The sequence below is a fragment of the Cladophialophora carrionii genome (assembly GCF_000365165.1).
Source record: "Cladophialophora carrionii CBS 160.54 unplaced genomic scaffold supercont1.5, whole genome shotgun sequence".
In the NCBI taxonomy this organism is placed as follows: Eukaryota; Fungi; Ascomycota; class Eurotiomycetes; order Chaetothyriales; family Herpotrichiellaceae; genus Cladophialophora; species Cladophialophora carrionii.
Genome location: NW_008481830.1, coordinates 1,414,547 through 1,433,082, shown reverse-complemented (window position 1 = coordinate 1,433,082; position 18,536 = coordinate 1,414,547). Strand labels below are relative to the sequence as shown.

General features: G+C 53.7%; 6 protein-coding genes across 6 annotated transcripts; 2 read left to right on the top strand and 4 right to left on the bottom strand.

Annotated features, from left to right (window-relative positions):
- Positions 1 to 36: 36 nt before the first annotated feature.
- Positions 37 to 1,143, bottom strand: G647_06344 (uncharacterized protein; the record flags this gene model as incomplete). The annotated part of the gene is made up of 2 exons (XM_008730666.1): positions 37 to 454; positions 524 to 1,143. 2 exons carry the CDS (start codon positions 1,141 to 1,143, stop codon positions 37 to 39), a joined length of 1,038 nt encoding a protein of 345 aa, XP_008728888.1.
- A 2,104-nt stretch (positions 1,144 to 3,247) lies between these two features.
- On the bottom strand, positions 3,248 to 3,906 carry G647_06343 (uncharacterized protein; the record flags this gene model as incomplete). The annotated part of the gene is made up of 2 exons (XM_008730665.1): positions 3,248 to 3,688; positions 3,811 to 3,906. The coding sequence occupies 2 exons, from the start codon at positions 3,904 to 3,906 to the stop codon at positions 3,248 to 3,250; spliced, it is 537 nt and encodes a 178-aa protein (XP_008728887.1).
- Positions 3,907 to 4,779: 873 nt separating this feature from the next.
- G647_06342 (uncharacterized protein) lies at positions 4,780 to 6,566 on the bottom strand (the record flags this gene model as incomplete). Its single annotated transcript, XM_008730664.1, has 3 exons — positions 4,780 to 5,429; positions 5,476 to 6,056; positions 6,118 to 6,566. 3 exons carry the CDS (start codon positions 6,564 to 6,566, stop codon positions 4,780 to 4,782), a joined length of 1,680 nt encoding a protein of 559 aa, XP_008728886.1.
- A 1,185-nt stretch (positions 6,567 to 7,751) lies between these two features.
- On the top strand, positions 7,752 to 11,172 carry G647_06341 (uncharacterized protein; the record flags this gene model as incomplete). Its single annotated transcript, XM_008730663.1, has 2 exons — positions 7,752 to 10,029; positions 10,079 to 11,172. The coding sequence occupies 2 exons, from the start codon at positions 7,752 to 7,754 to the stop codon at positions 11,170 to 11,172; spliced, it is 3,372 nt and encodes a 1,123-aa protein (XP_008728885.1).
- An 807-nt stretch (positions 11,173 to 11,979) lies between these two features.
- Positions 11,980 to 14,709, top strand: G647_06340 (OPT family small oligopeptide transporter; the record flags this gene model as incomplete). The annotated part of the gene is made up of 1 exon (XM_008730662.1): positions 11,980 to 14,709. The coding sequence occupies one exon, from the start codon at positions 11,980 to 11,982 to the stop codon at positions 14,707 to 14,709; it is 2,730 nt and encodes a 909-aa protein (XP_008728884.1).
- A 1,429-nt stretch (positions 14,710 to 16,138) lies between these two features.
- On the bottom strand, positions 16,139 to 18,340 carry G647_06339 (uncharacterized protein; the record flags this gene model as incomplete). The annotated part of the gene is made up of 1 exon (XM_008730661.1): positions 16,139 to 18,340. The coding sequence occupies one exon, from the start codon at positions 18,338 to 18,340 to the stop codon at positions 16,139 to 16,141; it is 2,202 nt and encodes a 733-aa protein (XP_008728883.1).
- Between the last annotated feature and the right edge of the window lie 196 nt (positions 18,341 to 18,536).

The following is an 18,536-nucleotide window of genomic DNA, read 5'->3' as shown; positions in this document are numbered from 1 at the left end:
ATCCAAAATATATATATACACTTCTACGGAGCACACTCATCGTACCGGTCCTGATTCACCTGAGCGATGGTTATTTTCTGCCTCGTGGTCGTACGAGAACAGTTTATATATCGACCTCCTCGATGCGAGACATCGCTCGTGCCAAGCCAGTGCTACTAACGTGAGCTGAGCTGCCTGGTTGGGCGCGTGTGTGCTCCTCATACAACTGGGAGGATCGTCTTCGTTCCGCTGGGTGACCACTCCATTACTTACTGAGGCAAATGGTCTCTCTGATTTCACCTCCCGACCGTCCTTTAAGACCAGCCCTTCCTGTTCGCTCTTGTGGAATCGGGCTGCTACCTGCACCATATTGTCGGCGAGGAGAGTTTCAACGACTCGAGAAATGTTGGTTGGCGTGAGGGGACGTCCAATGCCGTCGAATACATGTTTCTCGGGCTTTTGAGCGGATAAGGAGCTCCGGAGTGTCCATCATTTTTCAAGATTCACCAATTCGACTTCTACGTGGCTGCGTGGCACAACTCACGTTGCTTCACCTTTCAGCAACCCCACCATACCTGCATCCCCCTTGTCATCTTCTTTGATGGTTGAAAGTTTAGCGCCATGGTAACCGAATTCGTTTTCGTCATCTTCAACACTCGAGACACTACCGAACTCTGTTTCTTCGTCACTGCTCCATCCATAGTTGTCCTCGTCTCCGTCCTCGTGGCTGGAGTTGCCCCCCTCATCCGACGAGAACGGGTCCTTCTCCGCCTCGTGGACATTAATCTCGACTGCAGTGACGATGCCAGAGCTCGATCTGACCGGCGCTAGCCTCGTAGGCTGTGGGTCATCTTTTGGAGCATGTGGCAAAAGCTGAGGAAACTCATGCATGACAATGGGGGCGGCGGCATCATCGTCGTCGTCGTCGTCATTGCCCAATATGATGCCCTCGAGCTGACCCGCGTCAACATCGAATGCCATCTCCGAAGTGGCTGACTCCCTCACATCGTGGTTCTGCAGGTATTCTGCGACTTGGTTGTATACTGAGATGTGGCCGATCATTCTGTGTAGCGTTGGTTCAACGTGCTCGGACTCTTGGTGGAGCTTCCATTGCGAAGTCCAGACCAGTCTCCAGGCTATCTCGTCCTTTGTTTGGCTGGTCATTGCAGTTGTCCTGGGTTAAGGCGGGATCGGGAGCGATAATTAGCTCCTCTCAAATGTCGGGTTGAAGTGCAGTAGCCTTCTCTCAAAAGCCAAAACTTGAAAGTTTTGGCCTGGCTGTGGTTGATTGCTGTATACTTGAGCCTCCATACCCGCGACCCTTTCACGGCAACATCCGTTGTTGAAATATTTCCTATACCACCCAGCAAATGTCTTGATCATTCAGTCGTCGTATGACAAACTCATGAGTCTGTGCGAGCTCAATGGCGAAAGTGTTTCTCGTTGCTTCGATAAGGACATGCACGACAATCGTGTCGTGTTGCCTGTAATCCTGTGGTTGAACCGAACGGCCTTGCCCGCATTTGTGGAGGAACGTCGGTGGTGGCGTGTTGGATGAATCGTGTCACACCACGAACGCACATTCAGTCAACTGATCGCCAAGATCCCGTCTCCTCCGGGGGCCTTTCATCGGTCCTCGAGCTACACATGGTCAGCAGGTGCTCGATCGGAGAATTCGCGTCCGGCTGCTATGCTGGGCGAGGCTCCAGTCAAAGAGACCATGCAGCTGGTCCATATGGAGGGCAGGGTTCATTGAGTGAAGTGCCGGAAAGAGACAACTCAACCTTTAGTCAACGGCAAGGGATTTCGTGGTTAGCCGTAGACATAACAGAGGTATAATTCGAAGACCGTCTGTTCATGGCTTCGAGAGCTGGGTTGATTACCCGTGGTGAATGAAAGCAGCAGTGGCCAAATACAATACCAAATGCATGCGGCGCGCTATCATGTATATCGAGATTGTCATTAGTTTCCTCCTCACTCTAGTGCGGTCCTCCGTGGTCGCACATTCATCAAACGGTGAAGAAGCTAGGAAGGGATCGAGCGAGAACGATGGCAATCGTCTTGCGCGAGACGTGTCGGCGGCTCCATCTACCAGCAGCTAAGTCCGTCTTTATGGGTTCAGTGGAATACCAGTTTCAGAAGTGGAAGACATTTCGGGTATCGGTGGTGATTTCTTCGTCTGATCAGTTGAGAAACATGAAAGGAGCCGGCTTGGCTATGACTATCTCATGCTGGCATCGAGAAGGTCATTTCAAGGTTGGACATTAATAGAAATTATCCCGCGCTGCCTCCATTGACAGTCGGAAATGCCTATCACAGCAATCAGAAGAAATCTGCAGCTCCCCTTGTGCCGATTTGGCGCGAGGGTCGAATGCTCCTTTTGAGTTAGCAGACACGCAGCCCTTTCAGATCGACCCTTATGCTCCACACAGATAAATAGTGGATCAGGTGCCTTGTCCACGTCGTACAGGCAGATTAGTCACAGAATCGTAAACTGGTCAGGATCGAAGTCATCGGACAGGTGTCGAGGCCGAAGAGAAACCCGTAGCTCCATGGCCCAAAACCACGTCACGAGCTCATCCTTTGGGCATACTGTAGCCTGGCAGGGCCTTGAACTTGTCCAGAAGCACCAGAACGGACACGAGAGCGTTGACGAGTGGATTGAGACTGTAGTAGAAGGGTAAGATTTCAAGTCGGCACGGTTGTTCTTATCGGGTTTGGGAGCCTGCATCCAACGTCTGACGCTGCTGTGACCTTTCAGCGGCATTTGTTCCCACACGTGGAAAATGGTGGCGAGTTGAATGAAAAGAACAGACACAGCGAGCAACCACGAGAGAAGAGGAATTACTTTGGACAGCGCCAAGTATATACGGTGCGGCAGGAGGCACTATGCCTTCCTCTTTCATGACTCGGCGCGCGCGTTCAAGAGGAGAGAGTAGCCCAGGTATCTAAAGTCCAAGTCTGATCATATTGGTTGCAGCGCTGAATCACAAGCCAAAACCGATATCGCAACCCGTGGGTATCTTTGAAAGCACATACTTCGCCATGGTCAACCACTCCCCGTAGACTTTAACTGCAACTGACCCTCCTCAGGCCACACTCCCATTAGTGCCTGCTGCCAGCGCAGTACGAGTAATAACCCGTCCATGCAGGCCTCCCGACAGACAGTAGAAAAGCAAGGAAGAACCTCATCGAACATTACTGTCGGCCAACATCGCGACACAGCTTATGGGGTGTTGTGTCCGTCCACCCCACCAGTCCCCAAGGGTTAGACTTGTTCAGTTGGAGCAGTGCTGCTGCCATGCGAGCTCTTCCTGTATAGCATATGCATACGGTGTGCCTCCGCGGACCAAGTGGTCTTCAGGGCGCAGATGGTGCTCACCAGGAAGCAGAAGCCATTGATGAAGGTGAAAGACTCGACTGCTTTCCAGCACGATTTGTAACTCTCTCCGATGAGCACTTTCCAACCCATCCAGTTCTCATCGCAGTCCCACTCAATGGTTGCACCATAGGCAGCGAAGAAAGCCACGCAAAAGACAAAGTTAATCACAGCGTAACATGTCGGGAACCAGTTCCATGTCCAAATGAGGATGGAGCCATAGATGATGGAAAGGCCGGCGAATGTCTCGGTGAAGACAAGACGCGCTCCAGGGTACTTCTCGGTGTCTTCCCAATGGGACAGATACCAGGTGACAATACCAAGGATGACCTACGGATTCAAGGATTAGCATCGCTCTCTCATCGGTCTCGGATACGTCCTCAACCACCGAATGAAGCATTTTCCAAGCTGTATGATGCTGAGGGGTGGTCAGGAGATATGGGACCACTTACACCGCCAAACTGTGCCTCGGCTTGGTACAAGAATCTCGAGACGGTGCGGACGGTGGCCTCGGACGGTTGGCATTTCTCGAAGAACTTGATCGCCATTGTAGATTGGACTTTGAGAGGTCTGGTGGAAGTGTGTGTAGTCGTTGTTCCTAATGGAAGGGGCAATATTGGTGTGCTGTCGGTTGTCACTCGAAGCTTGCGTATACAAACTCATGGTCAGCATTCCGGACTTCTTGCGTCTGTAATATAGGTACCTGCTGTCATGTCGCATGTGGTATGTTTCCCATTAGCCCAATATTTACGAGGCTTTTTTTCGGGCCAGTTGGAAAGGACGCAGTCATACCATGGGAACAAGACAATCGTGGTGCGCTGTGATCTGGAATCCGAGCAAAGGTGTGGTGGTTTTTCCCTGGCTAACAATACCTGGACTTACCGTTACCCAAAATGTTCTCTTCTCTTGGAGTGGTAAGAGACAGTCTGTACCGTATCTACAGCACATATGTGAAGACACATAGAAGACTTGGCTCGTAGGGGGGCGTGTGGCCCGGCAAGTGATAGGATTGAATCTGTTGGCAGTCACTGTGTCCATGTGAGCAGCTGGGCGGCCTTTTCTGGTCGTATCGCTTGCATACAAAACCCGTCTCATGATGGCTTCACCAGCTCTCAAATCCAGTTTCATTGTGAGGTCAGTTTCGCAACCGACAAGCTTGGCTGTTTCTGGCTCCATCCCATCCATTCATACTCTGCGCACAACGGTACGTGCAACAAGCAGCAAGACCGATTTGTAAGTGATTGGCAAACGGTATGTCCGAACAGTGGTGGTACCGAATATGCGATAGATTGTTTTTTGGCATTTGCAGATAAATCCATTGTCAGCTTCGCGAGAATGAGCAGAAAGCGCACTCCGCTTCGGGACAAATGATGCTCACCCTCCGCTCGCACGAGCCCCTCTAGGATACGCTTCCCTCTCTCTCAGTGTCCGTCGCAACAATCCGTCACATACGTTCCTTGGCTCAGCGTCAAGGCTTCGAATTGATTGACAAAGCCTCCTGTGTATTCACTCCTCTCCTCGGCCATGGTGTTCCTCTCACGCGTTCCAAGCTGGCCGCCGCCTGCATCCGGGAGGACCGATCCCTTCTCGTCAGGCAATGCCATGTGTCCTTCTCCTAGCAGGTCCTCGATCTTCCAAGCAATTCTTTCAGCTCCTTGTCGTGCTCCGGCCAGGTTGGCGGCGCCGGGACCAAGCCTCAGTGCAGCAAGACCGCCAGTCAGGAATAATGGGACACCGTCGTACCACATCAAGTCATCGGTCAGTCTAGGCAACCCATTGACAGACCGAACGGGGTATTTCTCCAGCATTTGTTGCATGCAGGGTACTTTCTCGATGTTCGGCGCTGCTCCTGTTGCGTAGATGATATGATCAATGCACAGCGGGGCATTCTCTGGTCCTGAGGACAATCTGATCGACCATGTCCGGCTTCTGCCGCACCAGATCCCCTCTTCGACACGAGTGTGAGTCAAAATAGCCAGACGATCATCCAACACGTGCCTTTGGAGAATCCTGTCGAACTTGGGTGTTATACTGCCTCCGTTTCGAGCTTCTTTGAGCATCTGCATTCGCTCTATCTGGAATCAGTGACAGATACGGGCGTTACGCGGTCAACGTACCTTGATCACTATCTGCCGACCAGAAAACCGACATTTGCTGGTTGCGCACTTTTGACACCCATTCAAGGTCGACGTCGAAATGCTTCAGCTTGTAACTTCCCCTGAGCAGCAGCCACACCTTGGTGACGCCACGACAAATGATCAAATCGGCAATTTGAGCGCTCGTAAGTCCACCCCCGACCACCACGACGGAGGTTGGTACTCCTTGATCGATCTTTTGCAGAACATGCTCCGGTAGGCAATGGTTGTCTGCTGTGTCGAAGCAGTGGCAAACACTCCCTGGCTCCGCGCTCAACCGGAGGTTGCTGTCAATGGGAATGAAAGGCTTACAGCCAGGGCCGACTGCGAGAACAACGATTCGGGAGAAGATTGCTCCCTGGTCTGTGGTCAAGGTAAATCCTTCCGCGCTGCTTAACCCGCCCAGTTCTCCGTACTCGACATTTTCAACTCTTGCTCGTACGACGACGTTACGAAGGCTATACCGGTCCACAATGTCCCCGCAAAAGTCTTGAAAGAGCGCTGCCGAGGGTGTGAAATAATCTATGCGGTCCCTATCGTCGATGCGGAGGTGTTGTGTGATCCTCCTTCAGACATGTGAGCACTGGCACCCCAATGTGACGACTTGGTATCCTCAGATCTCACCTCTGACGCCTCTTTTTCACTCGGTGTTTGCTCAGTTCTTTGCCGACCACGTTGGGGATTTCTTGCAACTCGGTCGTGCGGCTGTGGAGATGTGAAAAGGCCAAGAGGGAATCTCTGTCCCTTGGGTCTGGATGAAAGAACAGCGGGCTCCGAAGATGGTTGATCCGAAACTTGCGGAATTTCTCTTGCCAGGCGGACATCCACTCGTCAGAATGAGCATCAAGCACAATGATTGATCTGCCGTTGCGAGACCTGTCGCCCAAGTCAGACTCGGCCGCCCTTCGCCGGAATTTGTGTTCGTTTTCAATCGTCTCGCGCCTATTGAACCTCCGCCAGTACCTGGAATGCTCGTCGTCAGTAAAAAGTGCAGATGGAGTGGTTTCTCGTAACCGAGCCGCTACAGCCAGCCCGCAAGGCCCCGCGCCGATAATGGCCACATCATACACCATCGTCGGATTGAACTTGGGAAATACAACATGAGAGAAGCGGACACAGGGGATCTTAGCAGGACAGGACTTTCGAAGTGATGTTACGGAAATGTCTCAACGTTCATGCCGAGTTCGACTTGGTCGAACCTGACGGGACTTCCGGCGACCATCTTTGAGCCTTAAGGTCCTCAAATTCATGCATGAAGATCTGAGTCAAGAGAACTGAGGACCTGACAGATTCTTCCTTGTCCCCAACAAAGTGCCCACCGGCTTACTCAAGATGGATTCCAATTCCATTTAATGTGTTCATTCGAATGATCAACATAGAGGGTTGAACGCTGGGCCAGCGCCAGGCCTCTCCGGGAGGCGGCACGACAGGCCGGCTTCGGTATACTCAGCCTTGTTCGGAAGGCAGGCGATTCCAAGGCGGGCGATTCCAAGGCGGGCGATTCCACGGCTGTTGCCAGGCTCGATATAATCGACTTGGTCCTTCGAGGGAGCCTGCACTCTTAGAGCACTGTGGAATGCTGCTGTCCAAGATAGAGGTGAAGCCACAGCTGTCAATGGTACCAAAGCCTGACGACCCTTGGAGGTCTCCTCAATCTCAAGGGAGACTTCGGAGCCAACTTGGCTTACATAGCCACTGTGGACAATGCCCATTGAACTATCTTCACAAGACTCCACCACCGCGATGTCACCTCGACATTGACCGGGTCGGCACCTCTTGTCCACACGAGGATGACATTAATTGCAGCTATCTCACCTCACGTCTAGGCTGGTAACAGCGAAAATCTACCCCTCTTTCCTCCCTCCTCAGATATGTCCTCATTGTTGCGCAGTGAACCTGTTGGTTGCAGAGCTCTTGTCAAATCCCTCCACGAAAGAGTGTCCAAGAGGAGACCGATCAACATGCTGGTAGCGGGCGCTATACAGGGTGGAGCAGTCCGGGATAGAAGTTAAGCGTGAAGGCGGGCGAGGCAAATGCGAAGTTCAGAGGGAAGTCAACAAGAGGTGGGTAGAGAAGTGACGGCCAGGGTGGGTCACGTGAACTTCGAGCATTGCTTAGTCATATTAGCGCCAAGGCTGCAACTGACCGCATTGAGCTGCGCAGTGAACGCGTTCGTTGCAACTTTTTGTATACGCGACCTTCAGCGAGATCGAGCGTCGCTCACACCACTTCTCCCTCATCCAGACGAGTCGGACAACATGTCGTCGCTCTTCGGGCCCCCGGCATCTGCTTCAGGCCCCTCAGGGTCAAGCGGTCTTTTTGGCGGTCTGAACCTGAATCCCACGACGGACGCCCAGGGAAAGCGCAAGTCCATCTTTGACCCGTCGACTTCACAAAATACTCAGTCCGCCCCGTTCGCAGGGCTCAGCGCCGCCTCAAGCGCCGCACCTTCCGGCGGGTTCTTTGGTACCCAAAGTACGGCTCCTGCTCCTACTCCGTTCTCCATTCCCACCACTACGAGCACTACCACCCAATCCGGAGGTCTGTTCGGAACAGCCCCGTTGGCAGCTCAGCAGCCCGCCCTGACTCTTCCTCCTTTCGGCGCTCAGAACACCCAGCAGCCGGCGACTTCCTCCCTCTTCGGTAGCACGACCGCCCAAAATACCGCGGCTCCTGCTGCCTCGCAACCACCACCCGGTCCTGCGCAAAACAACGGAGACGCTGCCTACTTCAGCACTTTGCTTGAACGCCAGAAGAAGAAGCCAAAATTGGCAGCGGAGCACAATGGTCGTCACGAGTTGCCAAGCCTTAGTATGGACCTGGGCGACCTGGCCAGACGTGCGCAAGAGATCAGACACCGCGGAACAAAACAACCTGAGCCACTGTCGGAGAGTCGTGCTCATTACCTGCTGGCTGGCTCCGGCGTTGCGCCAGGTCAAGCTTACAAGGACTTCCAGGCTCTGGGGCCTGATGATGCTGCACCGGTGTCACGGGTCGCCGCACAATCCTATGCCGATGAATCTAGTGCGTATCTGAGGGATCTCCGAGTCAAGGGGCGTGACGCCATGCTGCGAGAAAGCATGGACCGTGTCTATCGGGAAGTTGACAGCTTCATCGAAGAGAGCTTGGGTGTCGACTTTGAAGAACAAAAGGTCAGAATTATGGAACATTTTGGCCTTGTGCCACCCGAGGATGGATCAACTCCGGCGGGTGGGAGACAAGCCTCCGGCGGCTTTGGCAAAACTACGAGGCGGGGCAAACATGAACAATCCGATTTAGCACGATCCGCGAGAAGCGTGTTTGGTCGGTCGGCATTGGAAAAGTCCATCATTGGCATCGCGGGATCGGGAGCTGGTTCAGCGTCCTTCTTTAGGAGCGAAGGTGCTCCTCCCACGCCAGTTGGATTGCCAAGATCCAGCTCGCAGGTTTTGCGAGAGCTCAGAAACAAGGAGAAGGTATTCATTGACAAAGTCGAAGAACTCAGTAGCGCTCGAGTGAAACACGATGCATATCCTTTGCTACAGAAATTCGCCGAAACCGAAGAGCAAAATAAAGCTGATAGCCCCCGTCAGCTCGTGGACGCCTACCAGGCTCTCCGAGAGATCACCAGAGAAGGCTCGTCAGAACTCAAAGAACGACAATTTGCCGATGCATATCTGGACGAGTCGTCCTCAACGCAAGCGATGCTGAAGCTGAAGAAACAGATCTTGGATGGTTCGAGAACATATCTCGAACGTGCATTCTTCCGCGAGATAAAAACCAAGGTGGAGCAGAATCCTCGGGAGGCATCGCTGGGTGGGCAGCCTACTGTCACCAACATCATAAGAGCTTACATCCGACTGCGCGTGATACGACGGGACCTGGCTCCTGACGGGACAGAGCTCCAACAACTGAATGGGGAGAACGGCGACTACTGCTGGGTCCTCATATTCTACCTCCTGAGATGCGGCTTTGTCCAAGAAGCAGCAGATTACGTCCAAAATGATCCAGCTTTCCAATCCATCGAGCGACGGTTCGTTTCGTATCTGACGGGCTACGCAAAGGACCGGGACCGTCGGTTGGGACGCAAACTGCAAGATATGATAGACAACGAGTACCAGAACCGTACGAAAGCTAGCCCCAAGAACCAGGTTGATCCTTACAGGATAGCCTGCTATAAAGTGATTGGCCGTTGTGATATCGGTTCAAGACATCTGGACGTTGTTGGTCAGGGTGTCGAGGACTGGCTATGGCTACAGTTCAACCTTGCTCGAGAGACGGAGAGGCTCGAGGAGATTTCTGGAGAGGTCTTTGGGCTCGACCAAATCTGCGAAACGGTCACGGAGATCGGGCAAAAGCATTTCCAGAAAAGCCAGGTCGACGGCTCGAACGGATACGGCACATTCTTCTTGATGCAAGTCCTTGCTGGCATGTTTGAACAAGCAGTCGACTACCTGCACAGCTTCAACCCTTTGAGCGCAGTGCATTTTGCCATTGCTCTATCGTACTACGGGTTGTTGAGGGTGTCGGACTTCTCAGTGGCTGGCACTGAGCTGCGTAGGTACCTCCATTTTGATACACGAACCCATGCTAACCCAGGATGCAGTGACCTTTTCGACAACTCAGCAGCCAATGATCAACTTTGTGCCACTCGTTGCGTACCATACGGGAACATTCAGAACAGCTCTCCCAGCCGCTGCTGTCGACTACCTCTCCTTGTTATGCCTCAATTCCGACCTGCGGCCTCCCAGCTTGGGCCAGGTACACACCAATGCCTGCCACGAGTGTCTCCGCGAACTATGTCTGGAGACCCGAGAATTTGCGAAACTGTTGGGCGACATCCGCAGTGACGGCACTCGACTGCCTGGTGCCATCGAGTTACGGGCCAAGTTGATTCACCTCGACAGTAGGGAAGAATTCTTGAGTTCTATCACCAGGCAATCCGCAGCGATCGCCGACCAGCGCGGGCAAATCGCGGATGCGGTGTTGCTGTACCACCTTTGTGAAGATTACGACAACGTCATCAGTGTTCTGAACCGAGCACTGGCAGACGCGGTGACAGTGGACTTGGGACAAGCAGCAATGCAGCTGCAGCCACTGAAACCTCGAAACTCGAATGGTAAGAGTCCCGGATCAAGCATCACCGAAGGAGGAGAGCCCCAGTCTTCGCTGTCGCTCACACAATCAACCTCGTCCCCCTTTGAGCTGGGCAAGAATATGGTTGAGCTGTACAACCAGAACGCGGCCTACTTCAACAAGATCTCCAGCTCGAACCGAGAGATTAGTGGGGCGCTCCTGCGGTTGCTGATCATCCGAGAACACATGGAAGCCAATCCACCACGCTACATGACCGCGCTTGAAGAACTGAATGAGCTGGGCTTGTTACCCTTGCAGGCAAAGGGCTCCATTCCGATAATCCGAGCCGCTGCCACAGCCTTTGGAGCACTTCCCCAGATTGTCGCGCGGTGTGCGGGCGTCAGCGTGGTCTGGGCGGTGCGTGCGATTGGCGGCGAAAGAGACAGAATCAACCGCGAAGGCAGATGGGAGGCGGGTTTTGGTGGCGATGCGAACGAAGTCAAAGAACAGTTGGGCAACATGGCCAAGGATCTCATGGTGTTTGCCGGGCTTGTGAAATACAAGCTGCCAGGGCGAGTTTACGACATGTTGACCCGGGCTGGAGCCGACGTAGGTGGATTCTGACCAGAGCAGGGAGGGAAGGACAATACGACTGGAGATGTCTTGAAAGGCATAAAATAACGTTGTACTACTCGTATCTCGTACTGGCGTTTCATCAAGCTGAAGCAAGGCCGATGTGATGTGGCCGATGTCGGTGACAGCTGTGTGTACTGTAGAATGAGGGTCCCACCCGTCAAGACAATCAGAGTCAGCCCGGCGGTGGTCAGGTGCTCGCCTGGTGGTGACGTGATAGGCTGCACAGACTCTCAGGGGGCCACGCGTGGGCTAATCTTATCAGATTTGATCGCCTAAGTGGCTCCAGAGCTGCCCGCGGCCGCCAATAAGCCTCCCGCCGCAGCTCCATCCCGCGCCTAAACTGGGTTTCCTGTTTCCTGTGTCACTGCGCCGCCTGCCCATCAACTGACGTTGAGACGTTCTCCCATGCGCCATTTCCCGTCCACGTTTTTTGCGGCCAGCTAATTAACGGTGTCCTGACTGTGCGGGCTCAGTCATGACCGGATCTGCCTGATCTGCCATGCCATGGTTACTGGGCTGGGTCAGGCTAAGGCTCCAAGTCACAGTACCTCTTACCGCCCCCCCTCCATCGGACCCGATCTCGAGCTCTCTGCTCTCTCATCCTCCTCCGCTCAGTGCTGCGAACAGCAAAATGCTGTTGCATCATCTGAATCCGCGTCCCAAACCGAGTCGGGCACCCTTGGCCAACATCGAACACCGCACCACCCGACTGCCGCCCGCACGGTAACAGCTCCCTTCGACTCAAGAAGAAGCCAGACGAGCCGAGGGCTGGCCTCTCGCGTCTGGCATACCATCATGTCCCGCAGCCTTCTTCTGATCCGCTCCTCGCCTGCGCTGGGCACCGGCTCATACGGCACCGTCCCGTTGCTGAATGAGAGGTCCGAGTCGGACGTAGATTCGGAAGACGAGCTCTCGCACGGCCATCATATCTCTAAGAAGAGTCGGGGGAAGAGAATACAGTCGACCGGTGACCTGGAGACTGAGCATGGACACTTTTCAGACCCACGCCGCCGGCAACAGCATCAGCATCAGCGTGGCTCAGAATGGGCGCGGCGGAGGTCGTCGTCGGGAGCAAGTGAGGTAGGGATGGGCCTGGATGCCAAAGCCTCCTTCGCACCTCCCATTGCAGAGCATAAAGCCGAATCATCCAACGCGAGTACACGGACCGGAAGCGGCTCAGAGGTTGAGCCAGAATACGTGCCCGGTGCCGATGATCCTCCCGACAACTCGCCTTATCCCGAAGTTCGAGCGTCGGTCCCAGCTACGGACAACACGGCACTCTCGATAAGCACACCACGAATGTGGATTCTTTCGTTGCTGTTTGCGATAGCGGGCTCCGCCACAAATCTGTTTTTCTCCTTGAGATACCCCAGCGTCGCCATCACACCGGTGATCGCTCTTGTACTTGTTCATCCCCTCGGGAAGCTTTGGGATTTTCTCTTCAAGCGCGCCGACGACCAGGAACAGTTCTTTGTCGAGGGGTCATTGCAGAGAGAAGACCCACGATTCGGGGACACTCGGCTGCGCCGACTCCGGCTGTGGCTGGCTCAAGGGCGATGGAACGAGAAGGAACATGCCTGCGTCTACATCAGCAGCAACGTCTCCTTCGGATTCGCCTTTGCCACCGATGTCATTGTCGAACAGCACAAGTTCTACAAGCAGGACGTTCCGATCCTCTACCAGCTCCTGCTGACCATCTCCACGCAAATTCTTGGGTACGCTTTTGCTGGCTTGACGAGACGATTCTTGGTGCGCCCGGCAGCGATGATTTGGCCGGGCACTCTGATGTCGACGGCCATGTTTACGACCATGCACAAGGACGAGAACAAGCCGGCCAACGGTTGGACGGTCTCCCGCTATAGATTCTTCCTCTATGTTTGGAGCGCAGCGTTCCTGTGGTATTTCTTCCCGGGACTCATCATGCCGGCATTGAGTTATTTCAACGTCATCACCTGGTTCGCACCCAAGAACGTAGTTGTCGCCAATCTGTTTGGTGTGGCATCGGGGCTGGGGCTCTTCCCTCTGACGTTCGATTGGGCCCAGATTGCCTACATTGGATCACCGCTTCTGACACCCTGGTGGGCTGCGGCCAACGTGGTCGGCGGGCTGGTTCTGGTGATGTGGATCATTGCTCCCATCCTATACTACAAGAATGTCCTTTTCTCTGCCTACCTGCCGATCCTGTCATCGGCCGTGTTCGACAACACCGGCAAACCATACGATGTGAGCAAAATTCTCACCCCAGACTTTCTGTTCGACAAGGTCGCGTACGACAACTATTCCAAGGTCTACCTTCCCATCACATACGTGCTCTCTTATGGAGTCCAGTTCGCTGCGCTTTCGGCTCTGATCACACACACGACTTGTTGGCATGGTCGAGACATATGGCGACAATCCCAGCAAGCCTTCCAAGAGAGACAGGAGAAGAACAACCTGGGCTACCAAGCCATTCCGTCCTCGAACGGTCAAAATGGTCATGATGAGATCCACAGAGTCGACAGCCAAACCATCAAAGCGGGAGGAGAAGATGTCCACAATCGCCTCATGAGACGGTACCAAGATGTCCCTATGATGTGGTATGCCCTGACATTCGTGACGATGCTAGCTGTTGGCATCTTCGTGGTGGAATACTATCCCGTACATCTCCCTTGGTACGGACTCCTCATGGCTCTCGGCATCACAACCGTCCTCTTCATCCCGGTCGGCATTGTCATGGCCATCACGAACCAACACAGCAGCCTGTACCTGATCTGTCAACTGATCTGCGGCGTTGTCTTCCCCGGTCGCCCAGTTGCAAACATGGTCTTCGTGACGTACTGCTACATCTCTTCCGCGCAGGGGATAAAATTCTCCTCGGACCTCAAACTCGGACACTACATGAAGATTCCGCCAAAGCTTCTCTTCAAGGTCCAGATGGTTGCCACGCTCGTCTCGAGCCTGGTGCAAATCGCCGTCCTGAATTGGATGTTCATAAACATCCCCGGCATCTGCACGCCCCAGGCCATCAACGGCTTCAACTGTCCCATTGCCCGCGTGCATTTCAACGGCAGCATCCTTTGGGGAGTCGTCGGGCCACAACGGTTCTTCGGCCCGGGAGCTCTCTATCGTCCGCTCGTGTGGGCCTTCTTGATTGGTTTCATCGCGCCGATCCTGGTCTGGCTCCTCGGCCGCAACAAGAAGAAGTCGATATTCCGGAAAATCAACCTCCCCGTCCTCTTTGGGTCGTTATCATGGATCCCACCAGCCACGGGTCTGAATTTCTCCATCTGGGCAGTCGTGTGCTTTGTGTTCAATTCCTTCCTCCGCAGACGAGCGCCGGGCTGGTGGGGCAAGTACACCATGACCATGTCTGCGGCGTTGGATTCCGGGCTGGCGTTTTCATTACTGATTGTCTTCTTTGGATTCGTGTATCCGGGGTGGACCGACAGTTTCTCGTGGTGGGGAACGGAGGTGTATAAAAGGGGTTGTGACTGGCAAGCTTGTGCCTGGTTCAAATTAGGGCCTGGAGAACGGTTCGGCGAGTGATTCGTGCCACACGGTAAGCTATGGGTAGGGATAGAACGCATTGCTTTGCATTGCATTGCATCCGGATTCACACGATCGGGGGCGCCTGAGTTAGAATAGCATCGAACGATCAACGAGACATGACTAGTGAGTGAGTGAGTGAGCGAGCGAGCCTGTCTGTCTGTCTGTCTGTCTGTCTGTCTGTCTGTCTGTCTGTCCGTCCGTTGTCTGTCTTTTGATATCAGTATCAGAACGTGCGTAGAACGTCTCGGACTGAGTTCGCCCCTACCAGGGACGGTACGGAGTACTGTACAGTATTCGTGACGTGGCAACGATCAAGGCCGGTCATGTTTTAACGTTCTGCACTCCGGAGTCACGCTTACAGATCTGTCTCCGTCAAGGCGGCACCGTCTTCCCCACCCACGAAAGGAATACCAGACGGCACGCTAAGATTGTATACAAAGCCCCAGACCAGAAAATCAACCAACACAAGTTCACTTTCACTCCCGTCGGCGCGGCACCCGCGAGAAAGACCCCGAAAATGGAACTCCGGCCAGTTCCGAGTTCCGTTCATTGAACGCCCGCATCTGCGAAGAAGCTCTAGGTGGGTGATTGAATCAACAGGATCACACAGACACTGCATTGGGATACCGCGCCGCAACTGCGAAGATGCTCTATTGGGAGATCGAATCAACAGGATCACAGACACTGCATTGGAATACCGCGCGGTGGCACATGTGTTGGCGTGTCCTGGTAACGAAGACGATATCGCCGACGAAGACGAGGATGCCGACGCCGAACGCCGCGGGTGAAAGCTGCTACAGGGGTACGGAGTACATACTGAATACATGTACAGACCCCACCCTGTATATAAACGGCAATAGCGAGAGCACTTACAACGCTCAGACCACTCCAAAATTCTACTCCGTACTCCGTACTCCGTCCTGTCCTCCGATGTAAAAGCCTCTCTGTTCAAGGCGTAATTAAGCAATCCGGAGGATGGGGTTAATGAAGGACGAGATTATAAAGTCCCTATAATTAACTAGCCGTCACGTCACGGACACGATATCCTCCCCGTAACCTGATGGAAAAAATATGTTGAAGATGTACTCCGTACGTGGGCCGGTCGATCATGGTCGTTTGGTCCCTGAATACCTGGTTTCATGCAAGTGTGTACGAGGTATCGGGCGACTGGTTTTTCGTGTTTGGTCTCTGCGAATTCGATTCCAATCTGAGCCCACATGCCTCGTGAGACGGATCGGGTCGGGACGGTACGAGACGGGGAAGTTCGGCACGGCACGGCACGTACAGACGAGGTTGCGATTCGGGTACGTCCAGAGTACGAGTAACTCCATACGGCGTTGCCGTGTACATGAAACTTCTGTTGCCAGGATGCGGTGTTGCTAAGGCGAGCTCTCTCCCACGAGCCCACCAAGACCGCGAGCCGAGTCTATTCATGCCTCAGAACTACATTAAAGTAGTTCATTCTCTTGGGTTCCTTTCCGCAATGGGGCCGGTCGTCTGTTTTTCTTTTCCTGGGCATCAGTTGTTCCGGGGCAGCGATTGTCCTTGGCCGGGCGGAACTTGCCCCAGGTGGCTTGCTTTGCGTGTCCTCACCCTCGCCCTCGCCCTCGCCCTTGTCAACTCCACTGTCATTGTCGTCGTCACCGGCTTGTCCAGGCTTCCCAGCTCCAGCTTGCCCTCCTTCGCTCAAGGCGGCGAGCAATCGTTGGCGGTCTCGCTCCGTGAAGTCTAGTGCCTCGACCACGTCCCTCAACAAAAGAACCCCCGTCTCGGGATCGCCCTTCACAAGGCCATCAAACTCAGGCAGCATGTCAGCTGGGCAAGAGATGTGAACCTTGCACTCGATCATGATCTCAGTGATCTCGGCAACTGGCGGCAGATACTCTCTCCCTAGCTCCATCTTCAATCTTAGATAACATACATCGTGCAGAAACTTCCACCAAATAGACCTAGGGTTGTTGGGGTCCACACCGGCTTGCAGAACAATTCGCACCATCTCCGGGTCCGGAAACCTCAAAGATTGTGGCTTCAGGGCTCTCTCGAGAAGGCTTGGACCTGAAATTCCCTTCACCTTGTCCCTTGTCAGGTGCTCTGCTACAAAACCTGTCAAGTTGTACGCGATGGCCACGGCGACTAATAGGTCCTCAACACGGTCGAAACCACGAAACCAGCTGAACGGGGATGGACGGAGAAATTCTGATTTCGACAGGTGGTACAGGAGCTCTAATGTCGGTTCTAGCCGTCCCATGATGATGTTCACTGTGGGTGGCTCCAGCTCCTTTGAGCAGCGAATTGCCACCAACACGTCATCCGTCTTTTCAAGCAGGGACGACGCTACAAAGTCGACAATCTCCTTACCATGGCTTCGGTCCCAGGGAGAATGTGCGGTCCAGATGGCGTGAATAGCACGGACCCCAGCTATCATTGCGCTACATAGAAAGCGGTGCGCTTGGAAGGGACCGTTTGTGCATTGCTGCAGAATACGTTGGGCATCGTCCGTGAGTAAGAAGTCCATTAGAGACCGATGCAAAAACCCCACCTGGGTGTAGAAGACACAATTAAATCGTCGATACAGCACTTCGACTTCCCGCGAAAGTTCTTCTGGACAGGATTCATCTGTTATGAGCTCCAGCAGACCCATGCAGCGACTGTTGAGTCGCCTCTTTCCTAGAGCGATTCGATACTCCAAGGCCTCCAGGTCGTCAACATCTAGCTCAGTAAAGTCGCAGCTTGGTCTCATTGCGAAATCTGGGTCTCCCACTTCGAGGAATGTCAACTGAAGCGGGTAACACGGCCAGTTTACGGGGGTGCTTTCCCGACAGAAGAGAGCTGTTTGGAGCATTGCGGAGGCTTCAGCGCGATACGCCGGATCGATAGAGGAGATGATCCGCTTGAAGAACCCATCAAGGTCCGCCGGCATCGATCCCACTTTCCTCTCTAGAGTGCGAATGGTCTCTCCGTCTCGGAACCCTCGCATAAGCTCTTGAACAACAAGACGGACCCACAGGAAGACTCCATTGGCTTTGTCGACAATCATCTGGATCAATCTCTCCCCTTGGCCACTGTTATGGAGGTAGGAGCTCTGGAGGCGTATGCTGTGCGAGAGAGACTGGCTCACATATTTCTCAATGTCCACCCTGGTGAACAAGTGGAGCTGAAGTTGAGGGAGGCCATCGAAGGAGTCGGCAAAGATGTTCCAGGGCCTACTGGACAAGCACAGCTTCACGGAACCAAGTCGAGGCAACTTGTGAAGGAAGTCTAACATGTCGTGACAATCATCGTCTGTTCCATCAAGTTCGTCCAAGCCATCAGCTAGGACAAGAATCTTTCTCGTAGTCGCGATCCTTTGTAAGCAAGTTTCTATTGTCGTCTTCATTTCTAGCATTGACCACTGTAGCTCAGATTCCGTGGCGCACGCAGTCAGCCACCTCTCCTCGCTGACGACAGTCTCGATCAGCCACTGATGACTGTAAAGTAGTTGATGTAAGAGCGCCTGCAGAAGACCTCGAAAGGACTTTTGCAAACCCCGCCCAGGCTTCCATAGGAAATATCGACAGACGAAAAGACCATACCCTGATAACCAGTTGGTACAAGAAGCAGGCTTCAGATGACAATTCAGATACCGCATGAGTGTCGACTTGCCTGATCCAGGCTTCCCGGAGATCCAAAAGAGGCCGCGGTCTGGAGCAGATGCATCCAGCCATGACTGGAAATCACTAAGACCGTTGTCTGCCGTATCGCGTGGCGCTAGGATCCAGGAATAGGTACCTTCATGTGCCTCGCGAATTTGATCCTACCTAGAAGCCATGTCGCAGAATGATAGG